Below are 16383 nucleotides of genomic sequence, written 5' to 3'. Positions count from 1 at the left end.
GATGGTGTCATTTTAAGAGCTTTGTAGGACATCCTTCCCCATTATTGTGGTGATGGCCTCCTTTTTGCATTAAAATAGACATAATTTGGCTTTCAAGTCCTCCTATGTGCCTTATCATGCCCATGTTATCCCCACAGCTGGACTGTACTAATATTCCTTCTGTATCTGATTGAACCTTGCTCTTGACTTTATATCTACTCTGTCACCCATGACCCTGGCAAATTAGTTTAAAATCTTTCCAACAACATGAGAAAATCTACCAGTAGTGACACTGGGTTCATTCTGGTTTAGATGCAACCTGTCAATCTTGTACAGGTCCCACCTTCCTCAGCGACTGTTCGAGCAATCCAAAAATCTGAAATCCTCCCTAACACAACCCCTTTGAGACATATGTTCATCTGGCCTATTTTCCTGTTCCCAGACTCGGTAATGGTTGGCACTGTAAGTAATCCAGAGATTACAACCTGAGCAGTACTCCTCTCTAATCTACTGCCTAACTCTCTAAATTCCCTTTGCAGGACCTCACTTCATGTTTTTTACCTACGTCATTGGGACCTCCATATACCGCCACTGCTGACTTTTCAACCCTCCATTTTACAATGTCCTGTGGCCACTCTCAAATATCAAGTGAATATTCAAGGTAATGATGAATTTGCAACAAAATATTGCATATGTAAGAATACATTGGGCTGAATGTGTTGTTACCACTGGGTTTGAAAATGGAATATGCGTGGCCACATTTATGCCAATTGTACCCACCCAACAATTGATGGTCATTCGGGCCTGATTCCATCCATAGCTACAAAGTATCAATTAGCTCTTGAATGACTATGAGGGAGTTGTTCTTCTCAAGATAGAGTTTGAAATGGCTCCATCACCAAGTCACCCTTTACTTACATGTGTACACAGCACTTGGCACTGACCCAACTCCTTCAGAACCAGTTCTCAGAGTGAACAGAACCTCTGACCCTCCTGTTTATATCTGTCAGCCAGGGCTCCCTGACTGGGCCAGATTAACAGCCCCAGTCAGGGAACTCCTATTCTATGAGGTCCAGCTGGCTGACCTCGTTACAATCACCTCATTACAGTTTACGACACATATTAATGACATGAAGGAAAGGAGTGAATGTACTGTAGCTAAATCTGCAGACAGCACATAAGTAGGTGGAAAGGCAGGTTGTGAGTGGGATACAATTCACAGGGAGATATTGATAGGTTAAGTAAGTTAGTAAATGAAGTCTACTACAGGAAAATATGAAGTTGTTGAAGTTAAGGAAGGGAGAACAAAACAACAGAGTTTTATTTAACTGGATAAAAACTGCAGAAAGCTGCAACACAAAGGGATTTGGAGGTAGTTCTACACAAAACACAGAAAACTAGCACATGGGTGAAGTATGTTATCAGGAAGGCTGGCCCTTATTTGAAATGGAATAAAGTATAAGAGTGGTGAAGTCTTACTGCAAATGTATATGGTGCTGGTAAGAACACATCCAGACAACCATGTCTTAGAAGCTTGGCAGCGTCAATGTGGAAGGATGATTTCACTTTGAGGGGGAATTCAGGAGCGGGTAATCTCAGAGTAAGGGGCCAACCAGGAAGGACAGATGAGGAGGAAATTCTTCTCTCAGAGGTAATATGTCTGTAGAATTCTTTATCACAGTCAGCTGCTGAAGTTGGACTGTTAAATTTACTCAAAGCTGAGACTGACAGATTTTAATCAGTTGGGGAAACAAGGTTTGCGGAGAACAGGCAGGGGAGTAGAGTTGATGATTATCAGATCAGTCGTAATCTCATTGAGAGGCAGAGCAGACCTGACAGGCTGAATGGCCTAATTCTGCTCCTATGTCTTATGGCCTTCTGCCAAATGGCATGGTTCCCCTTTACTGCTCCATATACTGCTGAAGTTCTGATATTCTGTGGTCCTACGGGTTTCCAATAAAATACAATCAACCCTCTTAAACAGAATAATCAATGTTTTCGAATCAACCTGTTCTGAAATGTAACAGAAGTTTCTGGAAAAGCTCAGCGGGTCTGGCAGCATCTGTGAAGGAGAAATCAGAGTTAACGTTTCAGGTTCGGTGACTCTTCCTCAGAACTGAGATGTTGTTACCTACCTCTGGGGCAGGTGCAAGTTGAACCCCGCAGTTTTGGTTCAAAAGGCCTAGACCCTTCATCTGGACCAGCAAGGGGGAAAGGAGCGGGGGAATAAATAGGGAAAAGAGGGGTGGGGCGGGGGGAGGGTGGATGAAATGGTGATAGGTGGGTGCAGCTAGGGGTAGTGGGGATTGGCCATTGAGATGGGTGGAGCACATAGTTGGGAGAGAAGATGGGCAGGTTGTGTCAGGTCAAGGAGGTGGGAATGAGAGTGAGGAATGGATATGGGATGAGGCCGGCAGGGGAGGGGTGTAGCTTTTGAAACTGGTGAATTCCATGTCTAGGCCATCAGGCTGTAGGGTCCTGAGGCAGAACATGAGGTGCTGTTCCTACAATTTCTGGGTGGCGTTGTTGTGACACTGGAGGAGGCCCAGGATGGACATGTCACCCAGGGAGTTGGGGGGGGGGGGGCTGTTAAAATTGTGACTGGAAGGCATTGCTGATTATAGTGTACAGAGTGCAGATGCTCCATGAAAGGTCCCTGAGTCTGCATTTGGCCTCACCAATGTAGAGGAGGCCACATTGGGAGCAATGGGTATAGGAGGCCAGGTTGGAGGATGCCCAGGTGAACCCCTGTCCGATATGAAAAGTTGGCTTTTCACCTTGGTTGGGGGTGAGTGGGGGGGTGTAGGGGTATGTGTAGCACCTGCCATGGGAAAGGTGCCGGGTGTGGTAAGGTTAGAGGAGCAGATGTGGGAGTCACGGAGTGAGCGGACTCAATAAAAGGCAGATGGGGGAGGGGAGGGATATACCTCTTTAGTCTTGGGGGTTGGATTTTGGTTGATCAGTGTATCAATGGTGGCTGACAGAATCTAACAAAAGGAGGCAGGTGTCAATGCAGAAAAGTAAACAAGTTGAAGAGGACAAAGAAACTGTGAAGGACAATAGAGTAGAATCAAATGAAAACTGTGACAAAATCACGGTCTCTAATAAATTGACAACTTAGAAGGACAGTGACGAGGAACCTCAAGGTCGTGACTGTGATGATTATAACAAATGGGGAAATTAGGCCAGTAGTAGAAAGCCCCAAAATCACGTGGGACTGCTGGCCTCTGCTCCCTTCATCTTCCTCAGGGGCTCCCCGATCCTCCCCATCAGAAGAAAGATCCTCTGGCAGCCCAATAAGCTGACTCCATGATGGTGCCCTCTGGGAGCGAAGGTCACGTTGTTTATGTCGGCTCCAAAACATTGTGCAGCCGGGTCACTGGGCACACCCGCTCTCACCTTGGGGCTGGGACTGGGAGTGGACAGTGAGCCAGTTACCTGTGCATGCATTTCCTGGACCAGAAGGCCAAACCATTCAGGTCTACCGGCCATGGATGCCTTCTGCGTTATGCGGCACAGCCGAAAACATGCCCAACCCGAAAACCAACATTGAAGGGTTTTTACAAAAGTTAGAGATTTTGTGTAAGTGTAATACAGTGAACTGAGAGTATATGGGACTGATGATGGATGCATGTTTAGGCCCTTGTAAATGGGGGCAGGTTAAGACAAAATGAGGATCCTTTAAGCACAACTTTGGAAAGATTTGAAGAAGGTACCGGGTGAAAGTTATCCAAAAACTGCTGACTGGGGAAAAAATCCATGGGACAATGCAGGAAATTGGTGAGGACATGGGCATGACGTTGAGTGACTCCACTTAGTTTTTGGATTCTATTCCGGTATTGAGGGAGACGCAGGGACACCTGCCCTTGTCAGTCTTATTGTAAGTGAGTTGTAACCATAGATGTCCTTTGCTATCTGTGTAGAATGGGAAGCTAAGAGCCGAAATGAATCCTTGAGTATCCTGCAATATTGACAGTGCCAATTACAACTCCAGCAACAGAAAAATAAGGAAAGATCTGATCGAATCCTTATTGCTGACAGAGTTAGACCACCCCATAGACCCTATGGGACCAACATAGGTAGGGGACATGGCTGGGATAGTCTTGTTATAACTGTGGCCAACACAGCCATTGGTCCCGGGAGCATTCGAACAAGGCGCAGGAGAATGCAATGTCTTTTTCCATCTCGAATCACTTCCCTCCTCTACATCAGTTGCCATTGCACTGAAGAAGGGTCCCGACCCGAAACGTCCACTTTGCTGCTTCTCTGATTCTGCCTAGCCTGCTGTGTTCCTCTACCTCCACACCACATTACCTATAGCAATAGCAAGCATAGATGTGCCACTCCCCCCAGATAAAGGATACATCATTACCTTTCCAACTTGTACAGCAACACTGAGAGCTGCTTGCTCAGTGACCATCAATGGGAAGCCCTTCATGTTTTTGGTGTACACTGGGGACACATATTCTACATTGAGGAACTATAAGGGGGAATCACCAACAGCTAGAGTAGTGGGGTTGATGGGATGACTCATTATCATGCCTTTTTTGGGGGACATTATGTGTGACATTCAAGCCTGAGGAAAACAGCAATAGTTACGCGCCGACGGCATTTCTAGTAATCTACTGGGAAGGGACTAACTCTGCAAAATGAGGTGTTCCCTCATTTGTACACCTATGGGCATTGAGTTACAAGTCCCAACACAACAATATAGCAATGTCCACGTGCTCCTACAGCATGTTGTCAGTGACTCTGTCCTATCGTTTGGTGGTGGTAGGTGATTGATAAAACATTCTCTTGGTTGACACTCCAAGTACTCTGATAATCATTGGAGTGCCCTCAGGTATGGTCTCACCTGTGGTCCAATAGGCATCTCGAAATGGCTTTACCAATTTCATTGTACCGCAGTTTATGATGATACAGACAGTGATTGGGAATATGAGCCAAGAGCTGCTGGCATGATTGGTGAGTCTGTCTATAAGACTGCTCCCTGTTTGTACATCAGGAAGGAAGGCATTCCCCTTTCCATTCTTCTACTTCCCAATGTCCAGGTGCTGTCCAGCTAACCTCCTAGAGACCAGCCCACTGCACTCCCAACATTGCACTCAGACTTGAAGCGAGGGATCTGTACACCATGATTTATAGACCACTGTCAAAAACTGTCACATCCACCCTGCAGACCAATGGCAGAACAGTGGAAATGCTCACAGAGCGTGCTCTGTGAATGACGTTCATACCCACTGATCAATACGTGCTGACTGCCAGATTTGAGACCCACACCTTTGCACCCATTCCCCAGCTAATAGTCTTTTTCTGATCTGTTAGCCCAGATCCCTGGTACCCTTTGGGTGACACGTCCCAATGAGGTACGGTGCATCCTATTGGCTGAGACCTTTGAAGTTAAAGTTGACCCCTCCAAGCCACATTTGCACAAAGGAATCGCTCCCATCATTGCAGACCTGTTCCAACGAAATGTCATCATTCCCACAGCCAGCCCATGTAATACATCCATGCTGCCATTCAGGAAGCCTGGTAAGAACACCTGGCAGTTTGTGCAAGATCTTAGGGCCGTGAACTTCTCAGTTATCCCTGCTTTCCCAGTGGTCCCAAATCCTACCATGGTTCTCAGCTGTATCCCACCCAACTCAAAATATTACACAGTTGTGGACCTGTGTGTGGCTTTCCTTTCCATTCCAATCCATGAGGACTTGCAATACCTCTTTGTCTTCACTTACGAGGTTAAGTAATAGACTTGCACCTGTCTTCCCCAGGGCTACCAACAGTCAAACCATCTTTTCAAGTCATCTGCAGCAGAATCTGAGTAAGGTTCGTTTGACCTGTGACCCTATCCTTATCCAGCATGTGGACGATCTCCTCCTTGCCTCTCCTGATTGCCCGTCCTCTCGAACTAACCGCCTCTCCCTCCTGAAATCATTGGCCGAGAAGGGTCACAAAGAATCCAAAGTGAAGCTCCAACTCTGTCAGATGACTGTCACCTACCTTTGCCACATTCTCGATGGGAACAAATGGTTGTTATCCCCTCAGTACATTGAAGCCATCCTCAAAATCCCCAAACCTACCACAGAGAAAGACCTGGTCCACTTCCTGGGAATGGCTTACTGCTACCAATGGATTCCTGGGAATGCTGAACTTAGCCGTCCCCTCCATGACCTGACCGTCCCTTCAGCTCCAGACCAATTACATGGACTGCGATGTCCGAATCAGCCTTTGGATACCTTAAAACTACCCCCCAGCACCCCTGCATTGGGCCTCCTGGCCATACTGAACCCCTCCAATTGTTTGCTTCCAAGTCAAAGGGATTTTGACAGGGTACACTGATCTATTTGCACAGTAACAGATTCAGTCCCATAGCCCAATACAAGACCCAGCTGGGATAGTAAGAACTGCCGATGCTGCAGTCAGAGATAATACAACGTGGAGCCAGAGGAGCGCAGCAGGCCAGGCAGCATCAGAGGAACAGGAAAGTTGACGTTTTGGGTCGGGACCCTTCCTTAGAAATGGGGAAGGGGAACAGAGCTGGGAAATAGAGAGAGGAGGGGTGGGGCTATGGAAGTAGGTGGGATGGCAATAGGTGAGTACAGTTAGGGAGTGGTGGGGATTGCTCAGTGGGATAGGTGGGGCGGATGGGTGGGAGTAAAAATGGACAGGTTGTGTCAGGTCAAGGAGGCAGGGATGAGAGGGAGATTTGGTCATAGGATGAGGCCAGGCATGGGAAGATTTTGATCAGAGTTAATGGGAACTGTAGATGCTGGAGAATCCATGATAACAAACTGTGGGACTGGATGAACACAGCAGGCCAAGCAGCGTCTTAGGAGCACAAAAGCTGACGTTTCGGGCCTAGACCCTTCATCATCTTTTCTGATGAAGGGTCTAGGCCCGAAACGTCAGCTTTTGTGCTCCTAAGATGCTGCTTGGCCTGCTGCGTTCATCCAGTCCCACACTTTGTTATCATGAGAAGATTTTGAAACTGATAAAGTCCACATTTAGGCTGTAGGCTCCCAAGGCAGGATATGAGGTGCTGCTCCTCTACTTTGAGGATGGTGGCATTTCGGGTAGGGACCCTTCTTCAAAAATAGGGAAGGGGGAGGGGTGCTCAAAAACAAATAGAGAGAGGAGGGGTTGTTTCGGGTTGGGAGCTTTCCTGCTCCTCAGATGCTGCCTGGCCTGCACTTTTCCTCCAGCTCCGCACTGTGGTATCACAGGACCCAGTTGCCAGCAAGGGAGAAGCTGCAGGATGGTCTGGGGCAGTGGTACAACGATGTGTTGCTCTTACTGCCCCTGGTGCTGTCCCTCTCTCTGTCCCCTTCACTTGTGGATATTATAACCTTGCAATCAGAACCCAACATGGCAGAACAATTGGCCTGGCAGGTTACAGGGTGCTCCTGACAGCTGTGCACCCGCTGCATTACTCGTGTGTGTCACCACTTCACACATGTGGACAAATGTGGGGATGAGTCGCATCATATAAAAATCCTGGTATGCGGCAGTAGGCAAAAAGATGACTGCTGGATGCATGGTAAGTCAAAAATTTAATGCAGGGAAAACACCATTGTCAAGCCTGCATCGCAGCCTCAATCATGGGACCCCTTTACACATTTGCAAACAGATTTTATTCAGATGCCCAAATGCATGGGTTTCTGCTTTGTTTTTAGATACTTCAGATGCATTCTCCAGGTGGGTGGAAGCTTACACTACCTGGAGAAATGACGCTACAACAGTTAACAGTGCCACAAGACTTTGCATCCCATTTCGGGGTACCAGAGCAAATATTCAGCGATAATAGCCCACATTTTACTGGAGAGGTGGTTAAGGAACAGCTCAGCTGACTGTAGATCAAACATCACCTGTCCTGCCCCTACCACCCCCAGTCATCTGGAGCAGAAGAAAGACACAATGGAATGTTTAAAAAAAACGTAACAAAGTTATGTGTGGAAATTGGCTTGAAGTGGCCAGAGGCACTAAATTCACTCTCATGCGAATGTGGTTAAGCCCTAATAGGGTAACAGGACTGTCCCCTCATGAAATGATAGGTAGGCCAATGAGATTGCCAGCAAATGGTCCCCTCACTGCTAAGCAAATGGGCATTCACAGTATGGATGAAACCCTATTAAATTATTGCATCACCTTGACTAAATCTCTTAAAGCTTTCCTCTTACAAGTAATTGAAGATCAATGGGAAGCCACCGAAGAGAACTGCCCCATGTATCAGCCAGAGACTGCGTGTTTGTGAGATTGTTCCACTGAAAGAATGGCTTGGAACCCAGGTGGGAATGGTAGCACCAAATACTATTGACAACACACATAGAGGTGAAGATAGAAGGAAAGGCCATGTGGGTCCACACATCACGTGTTCAGCCAGCACTGACCCCCACCCCAGGAGGGCCAGGCAAGACGAGAGGCACACAGAGACTGCCACACAGAGGTGAAGATACTGTTGCTTTTGGGACTGATAACTATACTGACTCTCCCTGCAATGGGAGGATTGATTATAAAGAGATATCTCTGTGGATATGTCATATGAACTTTCTAGACATTGTAATATTTCTATGGGTAGGGTGATGGCCTAGTGGTATTATTGCTGAACTGTTAATCCAGAGACCCAGGTAATGTTCTGGGGACCTGGGTTCGAATCGTGCCATGGCAGATGATGGAATTTGAATTCAATTAAAATTTGGAATTAAGAATCTAATTATGACCGTGAATCCATTGTTGGAAAAACCCATCTGGCTCACTAACGCCCTTTAGGGAAGGAAACTGCCATCCTTACCTGGCCTACATATGACTCTAGACCCACAGCAATGTGGTTGACTCTCAACTGCCCTCTGGGCAAATGGGATGGACAATAAATGCTGCCTGGTCGGCGACCCCCTCATCCTGTGAATGAATAAATGGATTCCCAGTTGCTGTTAATATTCCCATACATGAAAAGGGTGGTATACCCCTGAGACCCATGCCTTTCAATGTATCTGAAGTGGCAGGATGGGCTACTCATCAGAACAAATGCCTGATGCCATTTCTGGTTGAGCAGCAGCAGCGCGAGCGGGAGCTTGGACCAGGGGCCTGTCGGGAAGCCGGTCAGTCACTGTTTTTGAATCTATAAAAAGCTTACCTCGAGGGTCGGTGCCTTCCATTTCTGGTTGAGCAGCAGCGCGAGCGGGAGCTTGGACCAGGGGCCTGTCGGGAAGCCGGTGAGCCAGAGTTTTTGAAACTTTAAAAAGCTTACCTCGATCAGCAGCACCCCGGAGCAGAGGTTTCTGGGAAGGGAGTGACTTTTTTTTCATCCCTCAGCTATATAATTGATCATTGTGTAAACCCGAAACCCTACCCTTGTAGGGCCTCCTACCCATCCACCTCCTCTAACCTTATACACCAGGGACAAATCAAGGTAAGCTTCTCTTTTTTTTAACTTTCTGTTTGGGGGATTAGCAGGGATGGCAGTGCAGGTAGAGGAATGTTCCTCCTGCATGATGTATGAGGTGAAGGACGCCATTAGTGTCTCTCCAAATACATCTGCAGGAAGTGCACCCAACTCTTGCTCCTCCAAGACCACGTTAGGGAGCTGGAGCGGGAGCTGGATGAACTTCGGATCATTCAGGAGACACAGTCAGTGTTACAGGGAAGTAGTTACTCCTAAGCGTGAAGAAAGCTGGGTAACTGTTAGAAGGGGAGAAAATCAGTCAGTGCAGGGATCCCCTGTGGTCGTTCCCCTGAAAAACATACCGTTTTGGATACTGTTGGGGGGGACGACTTACCAGGGGCTTGCAGTAGGGTGCAGGTCTCTGGCACAGAGTCTGTCCCTCTTGCACAAAAGGGAAGGGGGGATAGGAAGAGAGGATAGTCACTCGATAGTTAGAGGGACTGACAGAAGGTTTGCCGGGAACGAAAGAGACTCACGACTGGTGTGTTGCCTCCCAGGTGCCAGGGTCCGTGATGTCTTGGATGGTGTCTTTGGGATCCTGAAGGGAGAGAGTGACCAGCCCCAAGTCGTTGTCCACATAGGCACCAATGACATAGGCAGAAGGAGGGATAGGGATGTCAGGTAGGATTTCAGGGAGCTAGGGTGGAAGTTGAGAGCTAGAACAAACAGAGTGGTTATCTCTGGTTTGTTACCCATGCCACGTGATAGAGAGGCAAAGAACAGGAAGAGATTTCAGCTGAACACGTGGCTGCAGGGATGGTGCAGGAGGGAGGGCTTCAGGTACATGGGCAATTGGGGCTCATTCTGGGGAAGGTGGGACCTCTACAAACAGGACAGTCTCCACTTGAATGAGGGGGGCACTAATATCCTGGGTGGGAAATTCGCTAGTGCTATTCGGGTGGATTTAAACTAGCTCAGAAGGGGTATGGGAAACTGAAGTGTAGTCCTAGTACATAGCACAATGAGCGTAGGGAGGACATGGTCAGGACCTCACTGTCACAGGAGTGTGCTGGCAGACAGCAAGCTGGCTTGAAGTGTGTCTACTTTAATGCCAGGAGTATCCGGAATAAGGTAGGTGAGCTTGCAGCTTGGATAGGTACCTGGGACTTCGATGTTGTGGCCATTTTGGAGACATGGATAGAGCAGGGTCAGGAATGGATGTTGCAGGTTCCAGCGTTTAGATCTTTCATTAAGGTCAAGGGAAGGTGGTAAAAGAGGGGGAGGTGTGGCTTTGTTGGTCAAGGACAGTATAACGCTGGCTGAAAGAACCTTTGATGAGGACTCGTCTACTGAGGTGGTATGGGCTGAGGTTGCCAAGGAAGGTTTGTCGACTGAGTCAGTATGGGTGGAAGTTAGGAACAGCAAGGGAGCAGTCACTTCATTGGGGGTTTTCTTCAGACCCCCAAATAGCAGTAAGGAGATCGAAGAACTCATTGGCCGACAGATTGTTGAAAAGTGCAAACGTAGCAGGGTTGTTGTTAGGTGACTTCAACTTTCCCAATATAGATTGGAACCTCCTTCATGCAGATGGTTTGGATGAAGCTGTTTTTGTCAGGTGTGTTCAGGAGGGTTTCCTTACTCAGTACGTGGACAGGCCGACGAGGGGGGAGGCCATTTTGGATCTGGTGCTCGGCAATGAGCCAGGACAGGTGTCAGATCTCATGGTGGGAGAACACTTTGGCGACAGTGACCACAACAGCCTCACATTTACCATAACCATGGAAAGGGAAAGGAGCAGTTACCAGGGGAAGATATTTAACTGGGGTAAAGGAAACTATGACGCTATCAGGCAGGAGTTGGGAAGTACAGATTGGGAGCAATTGTTCCACAGAAAGGGCACAGCAGACATGTGGAAGCTGTTTAAGGAGCAGATGTTGCGAGTGATGTATAAATTTGTTCCGCCGAGACAGGTAAGAAGGGGTAAGATTAAGGAGCCTTGGATGACGGGTACAAAGGTGCTTCTTGTCAAAAAGAGAAAGGCAGCATACGTAAGGTGGAGGAAGCAAGGGTCTAGCACAGCTTTAGAGGATTACAGGCTTGCTCGGAAGGAGCTCAAAAGTGGACTGAGGAGGGCTGGGGGGGGCACGAAAAAGGCTTGGCAGGAAGGATTAGGGAGAACCCGAAGGCATTTTACTCATACGTGAGGAATAAGAGAATGATCAGGGAGTAGGTAGGGCCGATCAGGGATAGCGTAGGGAACTTGTGCGTGGAATCTGAGCAAATGGGGGAGGCCTAAATGAGTTTTTTGCTTCAGTTTTCACTAAGGAAAGGGACCTTGTTGTGAATGAGAACAGGCTTGAACAGATCAAGATTGAGGAAGTTGATGTGCTGGAAATTTTGGCAAACATTAAGATTGATAAGACCCCAGGGCCAGACCAGATTTATCCTAAGTTGCTCTGGGAAGCGAGAAAGGAGGTTGCTAAGTCTCTGGCAAAGATCTTTGCTTCCTCACTCTCCACGGGAATCGTACCGGAAGATTGGAGGGAGGCAAATGTTGTTCCTCTTTTCAAGAAATGGAATAGGGAAATCCCTGGAAATTACAGACCAGTCAGTCTTACATCTGTGGTCAGCAAGATTTTGGAAAGAATTCTGAGGGATAGGATTTATGACTATTTGGAAAAGCATAGCGTGATTGAAGGGAGTCAGCATGGCTTTGTGAGGGGCAGGTCATGCCTTACAAATCTTATTGAGTTCTTTGAGGAAGTCACGAGACAGGTTGACGAGGGTCGAGCAGTGGATGTGGCATACAGGGACTTCATCAAGGCATTTGATAAGGTTCCCCATGGCAGGCGCATCATGAAGTCAGGAGGTATGGGATACAGGGTGATTTGGCTGTCTGGATTCAGAATTGGTTGGCTGACAGGAGGCAGAGAGTGGTTGTAGATGGTAAATATTCTGCCTGGAGGTCAGTGCTGAGTGGTGTCCCACAGGGCTCTGTTCTTGGTCCTCTGCTCTTTGTAGTTTTTATAAATGACTTGGATGAGGAGGTTGAGGGGTGGATTAGTATGTTTGCTGATGACACAAAGGTTGGAGGTGCCGTTGATAGTATCGAGGGCTATTGCAGGCTTCACCGAGACATTGACAGAATGCAGAGCTGGGCTGAGAAATGGCAGATGGAGTTCAAACTGGATAAATGCGAAGTGATGCATTTTGGAAGGTCGAACTTAAATGCTGAATATAGGATTAAAGGCAGGATTCTCAGCAGCGTGGAGGAACAGCAGGATCTTGGTGTTCAAGTGCATAGCTCCCTCAAAGTTGCCACCCAGGTGGATAAGGTTGTTAAGAAAGCATATGGTGTTTTGGCTTTCATTAACAGGGGGATCGAGTTCAAGAGCCACGAGGTTATGCTGCAGCTCTACAAAACCCTGGTGATACCACACTTGGAATATTGTGTCCAGTTCTGGTCGCCTTATTATAGAAAAGATGTGGAGGCTTTGGAGAGAGTGCAAAGGAGGTTTACCGGGATGCTGCCTGGACTGAAAGGCTTGTCTTATGAGGAGAGGTTGACTGAGCTCGGACTTTTCTCTCTGGAGATAAGGAAGAAGAGAGGTGACCTGATCGAGGTGTACAAGGTAACGAGAGGCATAGACCGAGTCGATAGCCAGAGACTTTTCCCCAGGGCAGGATTGACTGCCACGAGGGTTCATAGTTTTAGGGTGTTAGGAGGAAGGTATAGAGGAGACGTCAGAGGGAGGTTCTTCACCCAGACAGTTGTGAGCGCATGGAATAGTTTACCAGTGGTAGTTGTGGAAGCGGAGTCATTCGTGACATTTAAGTTACTGCTGGATATGCACATGGACAGCAGTGAATTGAGGGGAATGTAGGTTAGGTTATTTTTGGATTAGGGTTATTCCATGGCACAACATTGTGGGCCGAAGGGCCTGTACTGTGCTGTACTTTATATTCTATGTTCTATGACTGGGGATCACATGGTTGCCACATCTTGCACACAGAGGGGGGTTACATTGAATGGTGATTAATGGTACCCAAGATAAGTGGATATCAGCCAGATACAGTTTTTCAGCATTTGAAGGTTGGTAACAATCCCAATTTAATACCACCCACACCCCACCCTTTGTCACCATTACTAATACATCAAGGGTAGGAAAACTTGCGGCTCTATTTACCTCACTAGATCTGAGCTTACGGGTTGGCCTGCAGGTCATAGCAATTCTATCCAATACTTTAATGTCACGCCTCACACTTGGCCTCCATCTAAATTTCATTTCTCCAACCTTACATCAACAGGGACCTTTAACCACATCTTGTTCTCTGACTATATAACCTGGCTTGTTCCTTACAATGGTGCGCATTTTGTTTGCGTAGAGGAGGCACATGTCTGGTTGTTCACCGGCCCCTCTCCCTGCCCCTCCATCGACATGTTCGTGTTACCTTGCTTTTGTAGTTCCGTTTATGACCAGTTTGAAATTGACTCTACAGTACACAACGTGCCATCACAGAAACAGCACAGTTCTTTGCTATTCTGTTCCCCTTGTAAGGAACAACCAAGCTAGCCAAAGAATCTATCAAAGTGGCAGCTATCCTAGAATGATAGCCGATGATACCTCTCAGGCCCCTGACAGGATTAATACTGAAATGATTGCCCTACAAGCCACCTCTATCCAGAATTGCATAGCTTTGGACAAAATCTTAGCTGAGAAAGGGCGCACTTGTGCCCTCATTGGTCAGTTTTACCTACATTCCCGATAACTCTGAGGAGGTCACCAGCTTGGCTGACCATATCCCTAAGGAAATGGACTAGCTTAAGCAGTCGCCTGACTTCCATAAACTGGCTTAAAGCTATCCTGGAGAATCTGGGAAGCTCGATCGTTCAAGGTTCATGATTGCTATTGTCTTATTTCTGATAGGGTATGTCCTTTGCTCCAGTTGTGTAAAACAAACTACTCCCAGTGCTTTTGTTCCACTGGTGATGGTACCTGAACATAAGAACGTAGAATTCCAGGCGCTGAGCCAGATTGAGCTCTGAGGATGTCCTGAAAGGACAAAAGCAGGGAGTGTGGAAGGAATCAAAATGGGGTCAGAAAAATAGGACAGCTAATTTTGTCCACATGATGGCACTGACCGTGCTTATTTCCAGTTAAGAGAAGGAAGTTTTAAAACAGGCCTAGACAGATGTCCTATTGATAAAATGCCATAAATATATGATTGGTCGACTAAGTTGCTAAGGCTTGAAAATAAGGATGTGATTCGGTTGCTGAGGCTTGAAAATAAAGAATTGATTGATCTGTTATGTTACTAAGGGTTGAAATCAAAAGCAATTGGGTAAAACCAGAGCGTCAAATTGCGTCTGTCATAACAGTCAGACTCGCCCTGCTGTAGACAACTCACTGGTCCTTACATGCAAGCAGGAAAGAGGACAGTGTTCAATCTATCATCGTCTGACTCATTGTTTCGACTGGTATCTTTGTTGAGATGGTGTTTGCGTGAGATAATGTTTGAGTGAAGGGACTTCAAAAAGAAACCATGCCAAGAAATAGGGAACATTTCAATTTTAATCAATTTCAGACTCACCATTTCTCCGGAGGCCAGTGATTGCTTCTTCAAATTTATTCTCAATCTGTGCCAGTCGTGTTGACTGCTCAGTGACTTAAAAGAAAAGAGGGAAAGTGATGAGGTTGAAAAAGTCCACAGATAGTGTTGCACTTTCAACAGTACTCTACAAGTACAGAAATGCATCATGCAGCGTAACTTACTGTGAAAATTACCACATAATACTGATACCAAAAGGAAATATTGCAGATGCTGTAAATCTGGTTTATTATTGACTTATCCCAACTAAGGTTCTTGACAATAAAATGTGAGGCTGGATGAACACAGCAGGCCAAGCAGCATCTCAGGAGCACAAAAGTTGACGTTTCGGGCCTAGACCCTTCATCAGAGAGGGGGATGGGGAGAGGGAGCTGGAATAAATAGGGAGAGAGGGGGAGGCGGACCGAAGATGGAGAGTAAAGAAGATAGGTGGAGAGAGTATAGGTGGGGAGGTAGGGAGGGGATAGGTCAGTCCAGGGAAGACGGACAGGTCAAGGAGGTGGGATGAGGTTAGTAGGTAGGAGATGGAGGTGCGGCTTGGTGTGGGAGGAAGGGATGGGTGAGAGGAAGAACCGGTTAGGGAGGCAGAGACATGTTGGACTGGTTTTGGGATGCAGTGGGTGGGGGGGAAGATCTGGGCTGGTTGTGTGGTGCAGTGGGTGGAGGGGACGAACTAGGCTGGTTTAGGGATGCAGTAGGGGAAGGGGAGATTTTGAAACTGGTGAGGTCCACATTGATACCATATGGCTGCAGGGTTCCCAGGCGGAATATGAGTTGCTGTTCCTGCAACCTTCGGGTGGCATCATTGTGGCAGTGCAGGAGGCCCATGATGGACATGTCATCTAGAGAATGGGAGGGGGAGTGGAAATGGTTTGCGACTGGGAGGTGCAGTTGTTTGTTGCGAACTGAGCGGAGGTGTTCTGCAAAGCTGTCTCCAAGCCTCCGCTTGGTTTCCCCAATGTAGAGGAAGCCGCACCGGGTACAATGGATGCAGTATATCACATTGGCAGATGTGCAGGTGAACCTCTGCTTAATGTGGAATGTCATCTTGGGGCCTGGGATAGGGGTGAGGGAGGAGGTGTGGGGGCAAGTGTAGCATTTCCTGCGGTTGCAGGGGAAGGTGCTGGGTGTGGTGGGGTTGGAGGGCAGTGTGGAGCGAACAAGGGAGTCACGGAGAGAGTGGTCTCTCCGGAAAGCAGACAGGGGAGGGGATGGAAAAATGTCTTGGGTGGTGGGGTCGGATTGTAAATGGCGGAAGTGTCGGAGGATGATGCGTTGTATCCGGAGGTTGGTAGGGTGGTGTGTGAGAACGAGGGGGATCCTCTTAGGGCGGTTGTGGCGGGGGCGGGGTGTGATCCGGTGGTTGGTAGGGAGGTGTGTGAGAACCTCCCAGTCGCAAACCATTTCCACTCCCC

The 16383-nt window shown here is 47.6% G+C and overlaps 1 protein-coding gene across 1 annotated transcript in view; it reads right to left on the bottom strand.

Moving 5' to 3' along the window:
• The window catches only part of LOC125447380 (asialoglycoprotein receptor 1-like), a 65084-nt gene that overhangs the window by 26031 nt on the left and 22670 nt on the right, over window positions 1-16383 (bottom strand). Inside the window, exon 7 of the mRNA XM_059639950.1 lies at window positions 14951-15025. Coding sequence (XP_059495933.1) covers window positions 14951-15025 — 75 coding nt within the window. The remainder of the gene's footprint in view (window positions 1-14950; window positions 15026-16383) is intronic.

This window comes from Stegostoma tigrinum, chromosome 35, assembly GCF_030684315.1.
Source record: "Stegostoma tigrinum isolate sSteTig4 chromosome 35, sSteTig4.hap1, whole genome shotgun sequence".
Lineage (NCBI taxonomy): Eukaryota > Metazoa > Chordata > Chondrichthyes > Orectolobiformes > Stegostomatidae > Stegostoma > Stegostoma tigrinum.
The sequence above is the reverse complement of the archived record's forward strand: the minus strand, read 5'-3'. Positions and strand labels throughout refer to the sequence as shown.